Raw genomic sequence first — 22,202 nt, 5'->3', positions numbered from 1 at the left:
TAAAAGACACATCCTACTCATGTAAAAATATGCTGATTCCCGGACTGTCCATGGGCTGGATTTTTATTTTATTTTTTAGCAAATAATATTTATTGCTTTTAAAGTTTACAAAAAAGGAAAAGAAGAAAGAAAAGACAAAAGAAAAAAACAAAAGAAACAAGAAAAACAATACAATACAAAATATAAACAATAGACAACACAACCTTAACACATTAAACTAAACACATTAAACTAAACAAAACCCTATCCCTAACCCTAACCCTAAACTAAACAAAAACAAATTAAAAACATACATCACTCCTTTTCCATACTCTATTTTTCATTCCCTTGTTTCATCGACCTCCTCTCACCTCCCTTTTTGTATTCCACTTCTATTAATTGTTTCAGCAAATCCTTTCCATCTTTCTCTGTTTTCTGTCATACTATAAATATCTTAACATTTTTTTAACCTTATTTTCCATTAAAACTAGAATACTTGTATATGCTTAACTCCTTATAACATTTCTACTAAGACCATAAAATTTAATTCCAACATTTTTCTATCACTCATTAATTTTACAGTATTTCCATAAATAAACTTTAAATTTTCCAATCTTGTTCCACCATCTCTTCTCCCTGGTCTCGGATTCTGCCAGTCCTTTCCGTAAATTCCATATAGTCCATCAACCTGGAGATCTTATGTCCGAGGCTCTTAACTCTTTTCCAAGTCCCTTCTGCAGATCTTCTTCATATTCTTTAATGCTAAAGAGCAGATCTTGGGGAGACTCCAACCTAAAAATGCTTTTATTCCTTTTCGACAGGTCAGCCAAATTTCCATAGCTAAAATTTAGATCCATAAAGTATTTCAGAACATGTTTCAAGCTTCCTCCAAATCCAAAGGCCCCAAGAGCTTCAATCTCCTCCTGGCCCAAGTCCATATCCCAAAAGTCCGTTGATCCCTGCATAGAGAGATCTTTCCAACTTTCCTTCTCCAATCCAAGCCGGGCTCCGATCCTCAAAATCTGACTTTTTCTAGATTCAATCATAAAAGGCCTCAACTTATAGTCGTCAGTTTGCTTCTGTAAGGCTGAACATCCCACTTGTATTACTTTAGGTTCGACAACAACAGCTTTCTCCTTCTTCTCCACAATTTGTCCTGCCAAAGTAGATTCCTGAACTAAATCCTGAATACTTTCTGTGTTGGTGCTCACTTTTTGTCTCAAATTAATCACTTATTGTCCCAAGTTGTCAATTTTAATAGTCATGTCATCCGTCTTCTTGTGAGTCTGTTCCAGCGAATAGCTTATCTTACATAATGCAGTCACTATGGCTTCTCCTGTCAACATTTTTAAATAGTCCAAGGTCAATCTCTCGTTCTCACAATTTCTTATCTTGCAGCTGGAGATTCCCCAGTTACACTCCTGTAACAGTTTCAAAAGCTCCCTCTAGAGGGAAACAGTCTCCACTTGTATCAGTCCTTTCAAGCACAACTCAAGCAATAAAGATAGTTTCAATTTTCAGTTACTTTTCCTCCTTTTTAAACGCAGAAGAGGACAATGGAAACAGTATCTTTCTCTTATCTACCTAGCTGTCAAATACGTTCTGTTCACAGTCAATGAACTCTCCCAAAACATCACTCTTTCTGGCAACCCGTTTCCAGGTTCAGAGCAGTGGTAATTTGATTTTTCACTCTCTCCTGCAGGCTCGCTAGGTCCAAAATTTCCCCCCTCTTCTCCTGCTTCCAAGGGGGGGTTTTGTAGTTTTAACCGATGGAAATTTAATCCTTTGCCAAAGGCTTTCCAAGACTTTAGCTTGTAACGTCTTTGCTTCGATCTATTTACAAAAGAGGAAGGCGGACTTCCTGTTTAAAACCTTCCCGTTTCGGTGCCAAATTAAGGTATTTAAAGATCCAATTTTCCGTTCTACCCACGGGTAGTTGTTTAAAGTCCAATTGTCCACAGGAAAAAGTCAGCGCTCTCTGGCAACAGCAATGCGGCTTCACTCCGTGAAAGAAGCAGTCAATTCGAAGCACCACGCCACTCACCCCACGTCGCTCCGGATCCCCAAAACAGGGTTTCCCCGTGAGTAGGGGAGGCGCAAAAGGTGCCAGCTGAATCCCAGGTTCACAAGCTTCTCCCGCCTGTGATTTCAGTGGGGCTCCGCCTTCGCCGTGGCGGTCAGACCCTGCTTTCCACGGAGCAAGTTCCTCCCGATCGGAGGAGCTCCGCCATTGCCAGAGGCGCCAACCCAGAAGTCCCGCGGGCTAGATTTAGAAGGCAATTGGGCCACATCCAGCCCCTGGGCCTTAGTTTGCCTACCTGTCCCACACTTCCCACCAGGGCATTTTCCTGTCACTTTCTTAACCACAAACAGTCTACGGGGCAGGAGAGAGAGGGGGGGTTGCTGTTCAGGAGCACCTAATCTACTTTAACTGGGCAACCTGAATTTACAGGTATGCATTTTCATCCCACCCACAGAACAGTGACAGTCTGGAAGTGACCCTAGAGAAGAAATTGTGGGCTCAGGCTGTTAAGAGGTGTGGAACAGAAGAAAAGGAGGCATGTGAATTAAGAGATTGTGTAAAGTTGTGAGGAAACAGGGATGGGGCTGTGAGAATGTGCAACAACTCACTCTCTCCAACGTAGCTATTAGAGATACAGCCTGGAGTTGTACAAAATTGAAAACTGAAGCAACAACTTTGAAACAACAATTGATTAGAAAAGAAAGAAAGGCAAATGGGAATTTGGGAAATGTTTATTGATTATGCATCCTGATGTGTTTGCAGAGAGATTAGATGAAGCTGGCTATTTAATAAGCATTCACCCTGATTTGTGTTGCATCAAAGCACACTTTCCAGTGCATTTTCCTCTGTGTGTGTGTGTGTGTGTGTGTGTGTGTGTGTGTAGTCCAATCTTTTCAGGAACTGGGTTGTTACACAAGACCTCTAACTGACTGTAATTGTGCAACCTGGATTTCTAAGTATGTGATTGATTCCCACCTGAAAGTAGTGATATCTAGAAGCGCCCTTGGTAAAGTAAGAGGGATAGCCATGAAAGGTGTTGTCTGGTTGAACACCTGGCATAGACAAGTAGAAGTTTCATGGAATAGACAAGTAGAAGTATAAAGGTCACATATGCCTTTTGGGGAAATTTTTAGGTGGAGTAAACCTAATGGTTGAATTCAATGTCATTTCTGCTTGCCTGATGGAACCATCTCCCCTCTCTTCCTCCCTGTTCTATGGGATCTCCCAGCCCCCCTAGAGCCAATCTGGGGAGCTCAGGGGTACTGGGGAGAAGAGGGGAAACCCTGTTGCACTAGCAGGACTTGTTGCATTGGCTCCCAGTACCTCAACTATTTGGTTGGATCCAGTGGCATAGCATGGGTTGTCAGCACCCGGGGCAAGGCAAGTAATTTGCGCCCCCTAACCTGTGGATTTGCACCCCCTAACCCTAACCCCCAGATGTTGCGCCCGGTGCGGCTGACCCCCCCTGCACCCTCCACGCTACGCCAGTGGTTGGATCCAACTCAACAACTTGATCTGGAGCTGTGTTGATGGCAACAGCCCATTCCTGATTTGATAACATATTGCAACATGGTGGCATCCTCAGCTGAAGGTACAGCACCACCACTCTTACCGTTGTTATGTGACTCTTTGTACAACCTTTGGACATTACAGATACCATCTTCGTCATGCTTCCTTTCATTTGCAAAATCCAAAATGCTACCCATAGCTTCTTCCCTATCGCACTCGGTAATCAACATTTCCTCTTTGATTTGGAGAGGGTGTTTTCATGTCTTTCATAATCTACCTTCAGGTAATGTATAGGGGTGTCCCATTAAAACAGGACTCGCTGCATTTTTCTCCTCATATGGAGCAAGCACAGCTTCTCTCCCCCCGGCCCCCGGCCTCCAAATGCATTGGACAGAAGAAGCATGTCAGTAGAAGTGTCTGTCTTGCCATGTGGAGCCACTAATGTCTTTAGACCCATTTGGAAATTGAGAAAGTATTGTGGGCACCACCCCTCTTCACCTTGTCATTCTGTACATGCAGAGAAAGCACACACACACCTTTTGCTTTTCCATGGCCCTGGGTAAAAGTCAAACCCAGCAGAATAAAAAACGGATCCTCTTGGTTTTACATACCTCCTCCAAACTACCATCAGATTAAAGTTTACATTGGTAGACTGCAGAGTAAAAAGAGAAAGAGATCCGGTGCCTACCAGCACCACAACACCACTCATAGATCTCCTTGATTCTCACCTAGCATAACAATAAAGTCACCGACAAATAACAGAATACAACTGTGGACACATAAGTGGCCTGTTATTAGATGATGACTTTGAAGAGATCCCTTGTAAAAGTTATCCTGATCCACAAGTGAGTGGGATGGCTGGCTAGCTCACTTGGTAGAGCATGAGACTCTTAATCTTAGGGTTGTGGGTTTGAGCCCCATGTTGGGGCTGGGCTAGAGGACCCTTGTGGTCCCTTCCAACTCTACAGTTCTATTATTCTATAAGGATCTATTACTCAGTTTTTGCACAATGGCAGCACTGGAAAGACTCAGATCTGCGTTTTTTTAATGAGTTATGTCGGTTTAAAATGTAAAACTGCACATGGCGAGAGTATTTTGTTGTTGCTGCTGCTGCTGCTTATTAAGGTTAACAAATTGATGTTTGTTTTATATCAGGAGTGTGGAATGTAGTAATCAAAGCATGGAGTGAGGGGAGATGCCTGCTTTTCTGGCTTGTCCTATTGCCACTTTTTGCATCTGAATGCTCTATTACCTTTATAAGGCATGTGTGTGTGTTTTCCTGTTTGATGTTTTTAATCTGAACTCATCAAGAATAAGGCAATGGAATGGTGGGACAGTGCTTCCCAGCTGAAGTGTTGCAATGCAGTCTCCTAGGGAGATGCAACAGGAAGGGAGGGGTTGGTTAAGTTGATTGCAGCCAGGGTGGGGTGATTAACTGCTTTCCTGCCCATGGGGGCAAAATAGCAGGGTTCTCAAGACGAATTGTTGCTGCGGGTATGAACATTTCAATGAGTACTTTCATGCCAAAACTCTCAAATCTTGTTTTACTTCTTTTTTAAAAAAAGTGACCTCCTGACTTTGGATGATAACGTTGCAGATGGATATGTTACTTCCTTTTTAAAACAATTTAAATCTTGAATTCATCCAAGCATGGGCATCTGAACAACATTGCTATAAATCTCATTTGCGTTTGGACCCCTTCCACACCTGGTCTCGCACTGAATGTTGCATTGTCAATGCAGGATCAGTTGATGAAAAGCCTACAGTAATATAAATGCTTTGCAATGCATAAAACTTGAGTCTTTTGTGTGGTTTACGGTTGCCTGGTAGAATCCATCAGAGGCGGGTAGCTACCTTGGTCAGTAGATAGAAAAGAATGCATGGGCATAGCCAGGATTTTTGTTGGGGGGGGCAGGCCTTGGGAGGGCAGAACCTCAGTCAGCTATGTATTTTTACTGATTTTTATTGATTACGGGGGAGCGGCTGCCCCTTCCTGCCCCTCCCTCCTTGGTTATGCCCATGGTAGATTGTTCTGTATTTCACCAGCAAAGATCCCTGTGTTCTCCTAAGTCCTGCTTGGTGCATGGTCAGGCTGATTTGCAGTTAGGGATTGGTCAATGTGGGATTCTTTTTTGGCAACAGAATGTTCAGTATTATTATTATTATTATTATTATTATTATTATTATTATTAGACCAATAATCTAATAATGCACGTATTATAATTACAGTTACCTATGCATCAGTGTTAGTTTTCAGTGCTCCTCCTGACTCAAGTACGTTCAGAATAAGATTGCAGGCTTCTTTTATTGTATCACATGCCTGCATGTGACATATGGTGAGCTTCTGCTTACCAATTTGCAAGGTGCTACCTATGGCCAGGGGACGTGGGTGGCACTGTGGTCTAAACCACAGAGCCTAGGGCTTGCTTATTGGAAGGTCGGCGGTTCGAATCCCCGCAACAGGGTGAGCTCCCGTTGTTCAGTCCCAGCTCTTGCCAACCTAGCAGTTCAAAAGCACATCAAGTGCAAGTAAATAAATAGGTACCACTCTGGTGGGAAGATAAAGAGCATTTCCGTACACTGCTCTGGTTCGCCAGAAGCGGCTTAGTCATGCTGGCCACATGACCCAGAAATGGTACGCTGGCTCCTTCGGCCAGTAAAGCGAGATGAGTGTCGCAACCCCAGAGTCGTCCGCGACTGGACTTAATGGTCAGGGGTCCCTTTACCTATGTCCAAGCCAGCAAAGGGTGAGAAAGATCAACCAAATTAATGTGTGGGCTCGGGCAACCAGTTTATTCAGTGGTGTACAGACACGCACACAGTCAGAAGTCACAACAGCTTATTTATAGCAACCTCCTCCTTCCTGAACTCAATTATAAGATAAACTAGGAAGGCTATATTTCTATGCCTGTGAGGAAGAAATAAATAAATGGTCAAAAAGGTCAAAATCACACTAAGTGTGTTCTTTCTATGCCAACATTTCCTCATATTTGACAGCACAGTATTTTAAATGGCTAGCAGCCATGAGGCAGAACATGACCTCAAACTGAGCATTAGGGAAGGCAGGAGTTAGTCATGCCTTCCTTATCCTTAGCATTAGGATTACCGGTAAATATTATTTATTCAGCTTTTGGGGTAGAATTAAAAAGTTTAATATTTAAGTTAAACGTAACGTAGAGCAACACAATCAACCCTCCTTTAAGTTATTGCCACCTCCTTTATGAATCATATGTTTTACAGATTGCTTTTTCTTTCTTTCTCATTTATTTATGATTTTATTGTCTAAATTATGCCAATGAAGGCTGAATGAATGAACTGATGAATCATATGGGTGTGAATGTTAAGAATGTTTGGACAAATCAAATCAATCTTGGTTATATATTTGGCTTTGAAATAAAACAATGACTGAAAGGTTGACTTGTCACAGACTTACGGGCTTGCCAGACAAGCAATATTGCTGCCAGAGTCCTTTTATTTTACACAAAGGTCAACTTCCGGATTCAGTACAAGGGTTGGGTAGCCAAAAGGGTAATTTCGGATAGGAGATGCAAGATGCCATAATTCTCTGCCTTAAAAATTGCACTGTAACAGCATTAGGCTGTGCCTATGCCACAGATTTACAAGAACTTCAGTTCTCTGCAGTAATCGTGATTCTAGGCTTGAAACTGTGAATTGCAATTGTATGAAAATGAGGGGGTTTGGGGGGGGGGACACAGAATCAACAACTTTGATATTTCATCCCCTCCTGGAAATGCTTCTGTTTCACTAGGTGTTTTTTGAGAATGAATTTGCTTCAGTGTTAGTAATTTGTTCCGCATTTTATTTTATAATTTTGTGACATTTTAATGATTTTAGTGCATACCACCGTGATAGCTCTTTGAACAAGTTCATGGTTTATAAACACACTTATCAAGCAATATAAGTCATTTTCAGAACCCGCTAATTCACTTTCAGACCAGTTTAAATTTGCAATGTAGATATGCCAAATATTAACACAAATTTTAATGGCATTTAAAACAATGAACTTTCAGATGAAGTTGTGCCATATCAGCAAATATTTCTATCACCTTAAGGCTTTCTCCAAAAAAAGTGTAATTGGTCCCCATTCCACTACATTAAGTTCTGAAGTTGTTGAGGGGATGCCAAGGATGCTTTCTTAAGGAGGAAAGTGAGCCCCATTGTATTCAATGGGACATACGTATACTCCCTGGAGTCTGCAGGAGTGCAGTTGTGTTTATGCTGAAATATTGTGCATTTTTGGTTTTCGTTTTTTTCTGATGTTTATCTTTCTTTTTTTGTTGACTCTGTAATCTTTCTTCTTGTTAAAACCTAATAAAATATTATTTTTAAAAAAATGAAAGATAGAGTATTGAAATGGCATGCTATATGTTTTTAAATTGTTGTTGTTTTGTTTTGTTTTGTTTAGTGTTAAGGTTGTGTTTTGTATTGTTTATTGTGAAGATTTTGTTTTCACCAGCGGCATCCTTGCTGAGCAATAATCTCCCCAGAGAGGTTTGTATGGAGCATCATTATGGCCCTTTTTATGTTTCAGGTTTTAAAAATTCTCTCAGGTTTTTAAAATCTCAGTTTTTATTATACTGGTCACATGGATATTGGTATATTGTGATTGCTGTTATAATATTTTAATATTGCATCTTATGAATTTTTTTTTTCTTTCTGAGCTGCCAATAAGAATATTGTGAGCTGCCTTGAGCACTGCTTTGTTGTTGTTGTTTTTTAAAATAATCTTTATTACTTTTCAAACTTTCAAGAAAAGAAAAAAGAAAAGAAAAGTCAGGGGGAAAAAGACAAAATAGAGCAGACAAGAAAAAAGAACAAAAGAAAAAACAATACAATAAACAATACAAAACACAAACTTAACACAAAACAAAACAAAACAAAACAACAACAATTTAAAAACATATAGCATGCCATTTCAATACTCTATCTTTCATTTTTTAAAAATTAATATTTTATTAGGTTTTAACAAGAAGAAAGATTACAGAGTCAACAAAAAAAGAAAGATAAACATCAGAAAAAAACGAAAACCAAAAATTCAACACAAAAGACAAAAAATTAAAAATAAAAATCCCTCCTTTCAATTTCTACCATTCTTTTACTTACTTTCCTGACTTCCTCTCACCTCCCTCTTTGTATTCCATTTATAAATTTATTCAGCAAATTCATACCCTCCTATCTTACCCTTAATTATGTATCCCCATATAATATTACTTCATCTTTTCATTTATAATCAAACCATTCTTGCAAATTCTTATTTCGCCTTATTACTCAAACCACTTCATTTTTGCTTTAATTTCATTAAATTTTATCTTTTAACCTTTCTGCTAAAGCCAATTACTTCCTTTCCAACATCTCTTAAAATTTCATTAGTATTACACTAATTCCATAAATATAGATTCATTACAAAAAACATTTCTCATTCTAAGTTTATCCAACATCCTTTTTCCTGGTTCCGGGTGATGTCAGTCCTTATGTCATTATATCCTCCTCAGTCAGGTGTCCTAATATCTGAGGCTCTCAGGTCACTTCCAAGCCCCTCCTGCGGGTTTTCTTGTTTCTGTTTGTAGTTGCATACCTCCTTGTTCCCTGTTGGGTTCTTTCGCAATTTCTTCTCTTTCTCTTTGGGGAGCCAATCACCGGGGAGTTCCATATAGTAGTATTCTTCATTTCCTTTTATCCAATTGTCCCATTCCCCGGTGTTGCACTCCCCAGTGTTTAGTTTATAATCCCAAGAGTAGTTGTTCCAAAAAAGATCTTCCACTTGTTTCACAGTCCCACCAAGGATAGGAATTTTCTTAAATCCAGAATTCAGCCAGTGTCCTCCAAGTTCCATCTCCCAGTGTTGCAACTTTTGGTCATGTAGGCCTTGAAGTCTCTGTGTCTTTTGAGGTGCATTCACAACCTCTTCCATCTTTCTCTGCCCTTGCACTTGCCCTGTTGAACCAGTTTCCTGGGTAGATTGTTGTACAGTTCCTATAGCTGCATTTCCCGTTGGCAACTCTTTGCTGACTACAGCTGTTATATAGTCCATCTTTTGATTCATCAAAGACACTTTCTCATCCAGCTGTAGCAGCACATCATGTATTTTGTCTAGGGCAGATAAAACTTTCTCTCTGGTCATTTCTGTCAAGGTCAGGGAACTGGTCCCACGGTCTGATTTTCCCAGTTAGTATGTTCTCTTTATAAATTGAAACAGACACACTGATAGACTTCCTCTAGGGGGTGTAGTTACTTTTTGACATCCATTTTTAAAATGTATCCAACAAGGAAGAAAGAAAATGTTACTTTCGATTTTCAGATATTTTGTTTCCTTTCAATATAAAATAAACAGGCAGAAAGCAGCGTTGGAATTATTTTTCCCTTTTCCAATTCTTTCTTTTTTTAAAAAAAATATTTTTATTGAGTTTATAAAATACAGAAAAAAAGAATAGAAGACAGATAGCAGAAAAAGAATAAAAAAATCTCAAATTTCCGTGTTCTTTTTTCCCCCCCAGCAAATCTAGTGGACTTCCCCACATCCTCCGGACCCTGCATTCTTTATAATACAAAACATCAGCAATTTGTTAACTTATTTCACAACTTTTTGTAACTTTCATTTTATCGTGTTACCAAATTTCAAAATGTTGTATCCCAATTCTTATATGTTTTAAGTTGAACACAATAAAGTTATTTCATAATTCCACCTCTAACTTCTTGTACCTTAGTTTTCATTTCATTAATTACAATTGCTGAAGCTAGAATTTCCTAAGGAGTGCATTTTCTTAACATTCATACAGCTTATAATGTTTTTGCAAGTAGTCCCTGAATTTTTTCCAGTCCTCCTCCATTGTTTCTTCTCCCAAGTCTCGGATTCTGCCAGTCATTTCGGCCAGTTCCATATAGTCCATCAACTGCGTCTGCCATTCCTCCAGCGTGGGTAAATCTTGCGTCTTCCAATGCTTTGCGATCAGAATTCTTGCTGCTGTGGTAGCATACATGAAAAAAGTTCTGTCTTTCTTTAACACCTTCTGGTCCACAATGCCCAGAAGAAAGGCCTCTGGTTTCTTAGGTAAGGTATATCTAAATACCTTTTTCAACTCATTATAAATCATCTCCCAGAAGGCCTTCACTTTTGGGCAAGTCCACCAGAGGTGAAAGAATGTCCCTTACGCCTCTTTACATTTCCAACATTTATTATCAGACAGGTAGTATATCTTGGCAAGCTTGACTGGGGTCATGTACCACCGGTATACCATTTTCATAATATTTTCCTTCAAGGCACTACATGCCGTGAATTTCATTCCGGTGTTCCATAACCTTTCCCAGTCTTCAAACATAATGTTATGCCCAATATCCTGCGCCCACTTTATCATGGCGGATTTGACTGTCTCGTCTTGTGTATTCCATTTAAGCAGCAAGTTATACATTCTCGAAAGTAATTTATTTTTTGGTTCTAGCAATTCTGTCTCTAGTTTTGATTTTTCCACCTGGAACCCAACCTTTTTATCCACTTTAAAAACCTCCTGAATTTGAGCGTAATGCAACCAATCTCGCACCTTGTTTTTTAATTTTTCCAAGCTCTGCAACCTCCAATTGTCTCCAATTTTTTCAATTATTTCCCAATATTTTGGCCAGTAGGCCTCCATGTTAAGTCTCTTGCGTGCCTTGGCCTCCATTGGTGAGAGCCACCTCGGAGTCTTACTCTCCAATAAGTCTTTATATTTTGTCCAGACCATAAAAATTGCTCTTCTGACAATATGGTTTTTAAACAGTTTGTGAACTTTAACCTTGTCATACCACAAATAAGCATGCCACCCAAAAGCATTATCGAACCCTTCCAGATCTAGGACATCAGTGTTCTCCAGCAAAATCCAATCTTTCAACCAGCAGAAGGCTGCAGATTCATAATATAACCTCAGGTCTGGCAGATTCATAATATAACCTCAATTCTTTCTGACAGTTTTTCCACATTCAAATTGCAAGCATCACCGACAGTTTCTTTCCTGTCATTCCGTCCCCAGGTTAAGGACAATGGAGACTTATTTTCTTAGCTCACTCTCTGCAGGGTTAGAAAGTCAAATTCTTTCCCCCTTTTCCTCCTGCTGTCTAGGGGGATTTGGTGGTTAAAAATGCAGGAATTTTCAAGCTTTCAATTTATCGGGCTTTTAGCTTATAAAATCTTTGCTTTGATCTTTATACAAGGAACAGGAGGCGGACTTCCTGTTTGCGCCTTCCCGTCTCGGGTCAAATTCAAAGGTATATTTTTGATCCAAAAGCTTCAATTGTCCTACTCATGGGTTGTTGTTTAAAATCCGAATTGTCACAGGAAAAAGGACAGCGCTCTCCAACATCAGCTGTGCAGCTTCGCTCCACAGAAGTAGCGATGACTCTCAGCACCGCGCCAACCCCGTCTCACTCCGGAGCCCTTTGTGGGGTTCCATTGCCAAACGGGGGGGGCACAAACGGTGCCTGCCGAGTCCCACGGCCGCAGGCTTCTTCCACCTGCGGTTTTCAAAGGGTCCCCGCTTCGCTGCAGCGGTAGGACCTGATTTCTGCGGAGCTGTCTCCCTCTGGATCAGAGGGAATCCGCCATTGTCGGAGGCACCGCCTCTGGAAGTCCATTACTCTATCTTTCATTTCCTTATTTCATCGACCTCCTCTCACCTCCCTTTTTGTATTCCACTTCTGTTACTTGTTTCAGCAATTCCTTTCCATCTTTCTCTATTTTTATCATTAGGAATATCTTAACATATTTTTAACCTTATTTTCCATTAATACTAAAGTACTTATTTATACTTAACTCCTTATAACATTTCTGCTAAAGCCATAAAGTTTCATTCCAACAATTTTCAAACACTCATTAATTTTACAATATTTCTATATACAAACTTTAAACTTTCCCAATCTTCTACCACCATCTCTTCTCCCTGGTCTCAGATTCTGCCAGTCATTTCCGTCCATTCCATATAGTTCATCAACCTGGAGATCTTCTGTCCGAGGCTCTTAAATCTTTTCCAAGTCCCTTCTGCAATTCTTCTTCATATTCTTTGATGCTGAAGATGCTGAAGAGCAAGTCTCGGGGGGGGGCAACCCAACCATGTCCCCTTTCCCTCTCGACAGGCCAGCCAACTCTCCACAGCTAGAACCAAGGTCCATACAATATCTCAAATCATGTTTCAAGGCTCCTCCAGATCCAAAGGCCGCCTCAACTCCAATCACCTCCTGACCCAAATTCAGGACCCAAAGGTCAGTAAATCCCTGCATGAAAGAGTCTATCCAACCTTCCTTCTCCAGTCCAAGCAGGGCTCCAATCTTCAAATTCTGACTTTTTCTATATTCATTCATAAAAGGCCTCCACTTATAATCCTCAATTTGCCTCTGTAAGGCTGGGGCTTCCACTTGTATTACTTTAGGCTCAACAACAACAACTTTCTCCTTCGTCTTCTCCCCAGTTTGTCCTGTCAAAGTAGGTTCCTGTGTCAAATCCTGAACAATTTCTGTATTGATGGTCACTTTTTGTCCCAAATTTATCACTTTTTGTTCCAAGTTCTCAAGTTTGGTATTCATGACATCCGTCTTCTTGTGAAGCTGTTCCAATGAATAGCTTATCTTACATAAAACAGTCACTAAGGCTCCTTCTGTCAACATTCTTAAAATCCAAGGTCAATCTCTGATTCTCACAGTTCTTATCTTGCAGCTGGAAAAAACCCAGCTCCACTCTTGTAACAGTTTCAAAAGCTCCCTCTAGAGGGAAACAGTCTCCACTTGTATCAATCCTTTCAAACACAATTTAAACTATAAAGTTAGTTTCAATTTTCAGTTACTTTTCCTCCTTTTTAAACGCAGAAGAGGACAACGGAAACAATATATTTCTCTTATTTAGCCATCTCTCAACATGCGTTCTGTTCACGGTCAATGAACTCTCCCAAAATGTCAATTCTGCTGGCAGCCCGTTTCCAGGTTCAGAGCAGTGGTAATTTAATTTTTCACTCTCTCCTGCAGGCTCGCTAGGTCCAAAATTTTCCCCCTCTTCTCCTGCTTCCAAGGGGGATTTAATAGTTTTAACCGATGGAGATTTAATCCTTTACAAAAGACTTTCCAAGGCTTTAACTTGCAACTTCTTTGCTTCAATCTATTTACAAAAGAGGAAGGCGGACTTCCTGTTTAAAACCTTCCCGTTTCGATGCCAAATTAATGAATTTAAAGATCCAATTTCCGTTCTACTCACGGGTAGTTGTTTAAAGTCAAATTGTCCACATGAAAATGTCAGCGCTCTCCGGCAACAGCGATGCGGCTTCACTCCGTGAAAGAAGCAGTCAATTCGAAGCACCACGCCGCTCACCCCACTTCGCTCCGGATCCCCAAATCAGGGTTTCCCCACGAGTAGGGGAGGCGCAAAAGGTGCCAGCCGAATCCCAGGTTCACAAGCTTCTCCCGCCTGTGATTTCAGTGGGTCTCCACCTTCGCCGTGGCGATCAGACCCTGATTTCCACAGAGCAAATTCCTCCCGATTGGAGGAACTCCGCCATTGCCTGGAGGCGCCAACACGGAAGTCGCCTTGAGCACTGCTTTGATTTGTGTGTGTGTGTGTGTGTGTGTGTTTTCAAGAGTGGAAAACCAGGATATATGCATATAAATAAATTATTGCATTGTGGGAGACCTCTGCCACCTGCTACCTGGTTCACCCCTTCCCAAATATAAGGCTTTGCTTCTTCAGCTCTAGGGCCACATTCTCTCACAGGGAACATGGGGTGGGCTTGGAAGGAATGCCAGGGGTGAGCAGAGAGAAAACTGCATGGAGCCAGAAGCAAAAAGTGGGCAGAGCAATGGGTGTGACTCTTACCTTTGTACAATAGATTAAATTCCAGGCACATAAAAGTCAGAGGTTCCTACACATGTAAAGGTAAAGGTAAAGGGACCCCTGACCATTAGGTCCAGTCGTGACCGACTCTGGGGTTGTGGCGCTCATCTCGCTTTATTGGCCTAGGGAGCCGGTGTACAGCTTCCGGGTCATGTGGCCAGCATGACTAAGCCGTTTCTGGCGAACCAGAGCAGCGCACGGAAACACTGTTTACCTTCCCGCCAGAGTGGTACCTATTTATCTACTTGCACTTTGACATGCTTTCGAACTGCTAGGTTGACAGGAGCAGGGACTGAGCAACGGGAGCTCACCCCGTCGTGGGGATTCGAACCACCAACCTTCTGATCGGCAAGTTCTAGGCTCTGTGGTTTAACCCACAGCGCCACCCTTGTCCCTCCTACATATGTACACACCTCTAAAGGCTAGCAAGAGGTACTATCACATTCAAACTAGGCAAAGAGGACTGGGGAGCAGTGTGGCTTGGGGAGCAGACATGTGTGCCCCAGGGAGAGCATTTCCAAGGCTGGATAGAAAGGGCATGGAGGGCTGCATACCCTTGTTTCAAACATGGCAGCAGTGACAGTGCTCTATGCTTCAGCACCGGGGGTGGGTGGGAGTGGAGAGCAGGCGGGGATGGGGCTGGCACGTGTCCCAGGGGTGTGCTACACCACCACAGGGGTGTGACATGCGTCCTGTAGGTGTGGAGCGCCACCCACAGGGATGTGGCATGCGCCCTCGGGAAGTGGCGCTTAGTGCAGGTGGGGGATGCAACTGCGATAGCACCACATCGGGATTGTGCTGCCAGGGGCGGTGCACTCTCCCCACACTCCTCTTCCTCCTCCAGTGCATGGCGGGTTTTTCTTTGCATGAATCTACTGAACTACAGTGGTACACTGGGTTACATACGCTTCAGGCTGCATACGCTTCAGGTTACAGACTCCACTAACCCAGAAATATTACCTCAGGTTAAGAACTTTGCTTCAGGATGAGAACAGAAATCGTGCTGTGGTGGCGCGGTGGCGGGAGGCCCCATTAGCTAAAGTGGTGCTTCAGGTTAAGAACAGTTTCAGGTTAAGAACGGACCTCTGGAATGAATTAAGTACTTAACCCGAGGTACCACTGTACTCTGCCTGCACGGTTCCATTCTGTGATGCCAAACCAGGGTATTTGTGAGAGAGAGAGACAAAGAGTCCACTGCAGCATACTAGCACTTCTTACTTTGCTGCCCATGGCAGCCAGTTTGTGCCGGCACCTGTGGCACTTTTATCAATACAGTGGTACCTCAGGTTACATACGCTTCAGGTTACAGACTCCACTAACCCAGAAATAGTGCTCCAGGTTAAGAACTTTGCTTCAGGATGAGAACAGAAATCGTGCTAAGGCGGCACGGCGGCAGTGGGAGGCCCCATTAGCTAAAGTGGTGCTTCAGGTTAAGAACAGTTTCAGGTTCCGAACGGACCTCCAGAACGAATTAAATACGGTACTTAACCCGAGGTACCACTGTATATGCATACCAGAACAATTGTAAATTTTTTTGAAGTGCAGAACCAATGGAAACTCCCTCCGGATGGTGTGTGAGAATGCTGTTGTGATTTGAGATAGCAGGGATTTTATAAATCCTCACCATAGATGGGACTAGAGGGGGCAGGTGGGGCAATTGTCCCATTCCCCCACCCCCACTGCCACCGCTGCCAAAGGAGCTCATTTCCTCTCTCACCTCCCCATTTCTGAACTCCTGTCATTAACATCTGCTGTTATTTTTCTTTCGTACCCACCGAGAAATATAACCTACTCCTTCTGCATTTTTTCTTTCTCTCTGGTGCTGCTACTTACTCTCACACGTGTGTGTGTGTGTGTGTGTGTGTGTGTGTGTGTGTGTGTTCTCTCCCTCCCTCCCTCCCTCCCTCCCCCTCCTTCCCCTCTCCTTCTATTTACACAATTTTTCAATTGTTGCAAAATTTTGAAATTGCCACTAGCTTCTAGTGCTTGGCCAGCTCGTTCCTTCACCATTCAAAAGCCTGTGCAAACATGGAAATAAATAAGCAAAAACCTCTCCTCAGGGCACAGCCAAATTTTGCCTTTTAACACAAAGGTGTACAATCAATAAGAATTAAGTTTGCAGCACACCCAGAAACTGGTTTGCTTCCCCAAAAGATGTTGAAAAAAAACAGCAAGGCTGACCTGTCAGGTTCATGAAAAGCAGGAAGAGGAAACCTGAACCAAGCTAATAGTTACACAATCCAGCACTTGGAGCCATCTGTTACTGTCCACTGCTGGGTTAAAGGCTACAGGAGTCTAAGGCCACACACACCGGCTTTGGGCCTCGTATCAGATCCTTATAGAGCCCTGTCTCCTGCTTCACAAGGAGAATGAGAATGCGGGTTCACAGTCTTGAGCACTCTATAATATTGTAAAACACCACCCCAATCTCTGGAGCTGGATCTAGACGCAGCAAAGAAGCATTTCAGTTTAAAGAGTTGTAAACTTAAACAGAGAAAACAGGTAGAGGAAAAGTGGGATTCCACGTTGCCATCTGTGGGCACAATGTTATACTGCACATACAAAGCATATGAATTGCTTTTTCTTTACCAGTCTAGCTGAGTCCTGGGCAAATGAGATATTCCAGCGTTTCCAGGTGCTCACCCAGGGTTCAGTTTCCTTGGAAGGACAGCAGATGCCATGGTGTCTTAATGATATAAGGATTATTTACACATATATACAACCTGGGGCTAATTTGGGGGGACCCACAGCGTTAACACCTCAAGAGGTCTTGCTTCTCCCATAGTCACAGCCTTGGATTCAAGCAGAAATCAAGCATGGCTCTCATTCTCTCACTTCTGCCTGTTTATAACCCATCTCTCTCTCTCTCTCTCACACACACACACACACATATACACACCTACCTCTGACTTTTGTCTTTCTCACTACCAGCCAGGTGATGGAGGGACCCCCCCCACCTGCCCTCTGGCACAGAGCCACTTCCTCTGTTATGCTGAAAACACTATTTAAGCCATTATCTCACTAAGAAGCTTACCTGGCTAGTTCAATAATGGAATCCTCTTTTAGATTTAACCCTCGCTGGATTTTACCCCAGGAACTAGAAAGGCCTCGGGCATCATGCAGACTAGACTAACCACACACCCCACCCCCAGCTCACAACAACTTTATTTTGGGGTTTGGCAACCAGAACTGAACACATCATTCCAGGTTTAGCCACAGCCCAGATTTGTACCAACAGTTTTATTTTCAAATCATTTCCTCTTCATTCCTAACACACAGAATACAACTCCCCCCCAAAGTTACTCCATACTTTAATTCAGCTGTCCATCTCTTTCTTAGCTGGTCAATGCCTGTTCAAGCCCCATAGGCGTAAATGTGAAGTTTGGATTTCTTTTGCCACAAAGTTCCATCAACCCCAATCAATACGGTCAATGATCAGGGAAGATGCAAGTTGTATTGCCGCAACATCTGATGGGCACCACATTAGATACCTCTGACCTAGAAGGAGTCATTGTTAACACTGGAAATTTTCCTCTGTTCGTGTTTCCCTACATTTTATTATATACATTATATACTAACGTTCAAATAGTAACATATAAATAAAAAGACACCTGTATTTAAGAAAAATCATTTTGCAAGCTGAGTACATGTCACACACTGGTTTTATTAGTTTTCTTCCCCACCTTAGGTAAATTTGGACTTTGGATAACTAGGCTCTGTCCTAACCAGGAAGTATGTATAGCTCAAGTTAACAGTAAATCCATTAAAAAATAGCTCTAGTCTTTCACAATCCTCAAAGACTGTACATGGGGTGTTAATTTCCTATGCTGGCTATTCATATCTGTAAGATTCCAGCCTTAAGACCTGTGTTTTATACTAGTGTGTACTGGAAGGACAACACTAAAAAAAATATCACTTTAGAATTTTGATTATGCATTTGAGGCACAAGTCAAAGTGAAGATATGTCCTTTTTATTACTAAGCTATCTTATTTAATCTATCTTTTCAATAGGTTATTGATAGATATTGACATTTCTTACAAAATACAGCGGGCTATGATGGGAAACCCATTATTATCAAAAACTGGGAAAGTGCCTTGATCATCCTCTAGTCCAAGGTTTCCAAACTTGGGACTCCAGCTGTTTTGGACTACAATTCCCACCAACCCTGACCACCGGTCTTGCTAGCTAGGGATGATGGGAGTTGTAGTCCAAAAACAGCTGGAGACCCCCCATTTGGGAAACCCTGTTCCAATAACCTGCTGATACAAGAAATGCATAATAGGGGACCATCTAGGCTCTGCTTTAAAAACTCCAATGAAGGAGAGTCCATCAGGCCTGACCTGGGGGCAGGATAGGAGGAGATGCGGTGGCAGCACCACTGGGCTGCCCAGTCTACCAGGGGAGCACCACACTTGCCCCGCCCCGGGAGCCAGCAGCCACTGCTACGCCACTGGTCCCTCATGTCCCTAAACTTTTGATTCATGCTACTTGTGTCTGTGTGTGTGCATGTGAGCTGAGTTTGATAGGGGCGTGGGAACAAGCTGTCTTAGTCTCTGGGGAGATCTTCACTCCCCTCCCATACTGTTATACCAGAACCACCCTTGTTGCTCAGGGTGACAAAGCCCTCGACACTTCATATACAAGTACCCATTCAACAACTTGCAGAGAAGTAGCCAGTCTCAGTGCATTTCTGCAGAAGACAGAGGGATGTCCAATGCCGTATGGCAAAATTTGGTGCCTTCCATAGTACATAGGCCTACCAAGTGAAGATAAAACACCTGATGCATCTCACGACTGGTCCATGACTATCATCTGTTAGTCTTCAAGGTGCCACAAGCCTCTTTTGAGGTATTCGTTTATATTCGTGTAAACGTGGATATGAAGAACAGAAGTTATGGTGACTGAAGTATAAAAGACGTGCGGCGTAAACGGTGGAAGTCTTTTAAAACATTTTAATTAAGGCTGATATCTTGTAAGATGGAAATATATAGCTGTATGCAAGTATAGATCTGAAGCTGCTGTTTATGGTGAACACTTTTCTATTTTCTAAATTTTCATCTTTAATTCTTCTTTCTTCTTTTATTCTTTTATTCCTTTTTTCTTTCTTCGTTTATTCTTTTTTCCCTCCCCCTCTTTCTTTCTGAATATTACTTTATAGATGTATAAATAACTATGTTTATGTGTATATGTATGAAATTTGTTTCGTATTTCTTTTCTTATTTGATATTCTTTTTTTGTATTCAATAAAATTTACAATAATTTTAAAAAATTAAAAAAAATTATTCGTGTAAACGTGGCTTGCTCAATGGGATGAAGACCCTGGGTTCAGCTCTTTGTTTCCCAATATGTTCGCCTTGGCTTGCAGGCCTTCTTCTCCCTCCTTCACCCTGAGGGTTTCCCTTTCACATGCTAAGCGGGTCGGGCGCCCCAAACCTGCTCCACGCGCGCCCGGAGGATTCGGGCCCCAAACCGACAGGTGGGCGTGGAAGCCGCGGCGCCAGCAGCCAATCACACGGCCGGGAGCAAAGAAGAAGCCCGTTCCCCGAAGGCGGGGCCGAGCCGCTGAACCAAAGGGCTACCAAAGAAGAGCCGGCGAGGAGTCCGGCGAGGAGCGCGCGCAAAGGAGAGGCGGCACAGGCGAGGCTCTCGCGCCTCTGCGCTCTTGAGGGAACGCTCAGCCTGCTTCCATTGCGGCCGCTAGGAAGAGGCAGCCCGGCGTCTTGCTTAGCAACAGGCTGAGCGAACACAAAAGCCCTGCCTTGGCGACCTCGCTAGCCGTGGGCATGCGGGAAGAAGCCCCATGCAGCGCGGCGGCGCCCAGCTGAGGAGCCGCATGCCTCGCGCGCAGCAGGGCTGCAGCCGGCGGGAGCTCCTTCCTGAGGCGGTCGCGCTGCGCCTGGCGGCTTGGGCGTCGCGCGCCACAATGCTGCCTCGCAGGCTCTCCTACCTTCTGGTAGCCCTCGCCCTCAGCAGCCTGACGGCCTTGCTGGTTTTCCTCCGCGGCCAGCCCGACCCTCCGGGTCCCAAGGAGGAAGCCCGGCGGCCGCGGGGGCAGCAGCCCCAGCCTGGGAGAGAAGGCGACTTCCTCCGCGGGGCTTGCGGCGCCCTGGCCGCTGAGGAGAAGGCGTTCGTGTGGGGCAACCACCTGCGCACGCCCTTCGGGCAGTCGCCCGGCTGCGCCGAGTACGTGGAGGGCAGCCACTACGTCACGCGAGCCCTCTCGGAGGAAGAGGTCGCCTTCCCGCTCGCCTACGTCATCACCCTCCACAAAGAGTTCGCCACGTTCGAAAGAGTCTTCCGCGCGCTTTACGCGCCCCAGAACGTGTACTGCGTCCACGTGGACGAGAAGGTGTCCGGCGACTACAAGCAGAGCGTGGAGAGGCTGCTGGGCTGCTTCCCCAACGCCTTCCTCGTGTCCAAAGCCGAGCCGGTCATTTACGCGGGGATCTCGCGTCTCCAGGCCGACCTGAACTGCATGAAGGACTTGCTGCGCTCCGAGGTCCGCTGGAAGTATGTGCTCAACATGTGCGGCCAAGACTTCCCGTTGAAAACCAACAGGGAAGTCGTCCGCCACCTGAAAAACTTCAAAGGGAAGAACATCACCCCCGGCATCCTCCCTCCTGAGCCGATCACCGTAAGGACCAAGTACGTTTACAAGGAACACATAGACAGAGAGTCCTCTTACATGAAAAGGACTGGTACCCTCAAATCACCTGCGCCCCACAATCTGACAATTTACTTTGGCTCTGCCTACATTGCCCTCACCAGACCGTTTGTGGAGTTCCTTTTCCAGGACAAACGGGCCCTCGATTTGCTAGAATGGTCCAAGGACACCTATAGTCCGGATGAACATTACTGGGTGACGCTCAACAGGATACCAGGTACGTTAATGGCATCTGGCAGTTTCTGATTTGGGTGGTTTCTGGTCTCCCAAGGCACGTTTCCAGATGGAGCCTCTTTAGCGTGGGAAATAATTCACTGCATCTCTCAAAACTCCAACTGTGAGCTGTCCAAACCACAGAGCAAAACCCTGGACAGCTTTCCACCTTGCTTTTATTTTTCAAGGACACATTTCCCACCTTTTCCAGTTCAACAATAAATCACATTGTTCCCAGTGGTGCAGGGAATAATTGCCTGGATACAGGCTCCGCTGTTAAGGGTTGATTACACACGACACAAGATTATTGAGCTCTGTAATAATAACAGCGTATACCCAGCAGACTTTAGTCGAAGTCCTGCCCAGCTTGGCAGATGCAGGATGAGAGTACAATGCCTCTTTCTTATAGATGGACAGATGTATCAGAAAGAAGGAAGTAGTGGAGTTTCCCTATAATCTTGTCCTGGGGCTATTTAATGTAATTTATTTGTGCGTGATCTGGAATTGAGGGTAAGCAGTGAGGTAGCCAAGATGAAAACTCAAGGAGGTAAAGAGCTCCAAAAGAATCTCTCCAAATCTAAGCCTGCAGGTGAGAAAAGGGAAAATGAAAGTGAATGTAAGTAGGTGTAAAATGATGCATATCTGGGGCAACCACACACGCAGCTTTCCATATGCACTTATGGGATCTGAGCTGGCTGTGATTAGCAGCACCACAGGTATGTCTGGAATGCCTGCCAGTGGCTGTTAACATGAAAACTTAACAATGCAGCGATATGCCTATCTATTTAGAAGTAAGCTTCATTGAGTTAGGTATTGCCACCTAAATGTTAGAGCCTCCATACCTCTCAAAACCAGTTGCTGGGTAACTTACAATGGCGATGAGCTGTTGCCTCCACATTTTACATTTTTGGGCTTCCCTGGTGCATCTCCTTCAGAGGAAAGGTTAAGCTTA

At 43.5% G+C, this 22,202-nt stretch overlaps 1 protein-coding gene across 4 annotated transcripts in view; it reads left to right on the top strand.

The window, feature by feature from the left end:
* The window catches only part of GCNT2 (glucosaminyl (N-acetyl) transferase 2 (I blood group)), a 55,525-nt gene that overhangs the window by 24,074 nt on the left and 9,249 nt on the right, over positions 1-22,202 (top strand). The window contains exon 1 of one of the 4 annotated variants that reach the window (XM_081918260.1): positions 16,992-21,254. The exons of the other annotated variants lie outside the window; for them this stretch is intronic. Within the exon in view, the coding sequence (XP_081774386.1) occupies positions 20,174-21,254 (1,081 nt within the window). The 5' untranslated portion in view covers positions 16,992-20,173. Of the gene's footprint in view, positions 1-16,991; positions 21,255-22,202 lie in introns of those variants that run through there. 4 annotated transcript variants of the gene reach the window in all.

Source organism: Podarcis melisellensis (assembly GCF_964234715.1).
Source record: "Podarcis melisellensis genome assembly, chromosome: 7".
Classification (NCBI taxonomy): Eukaryota; Metazoa; Chordata; class Lepidosauria; order Squamata; family Lacertidae; genus Podarcis; species Podarcis melisellensis.
Note: the sequence above shows the minus strand (reverse complement) of the source record. Positions and strands in the feature narration are given on the sequence as shown.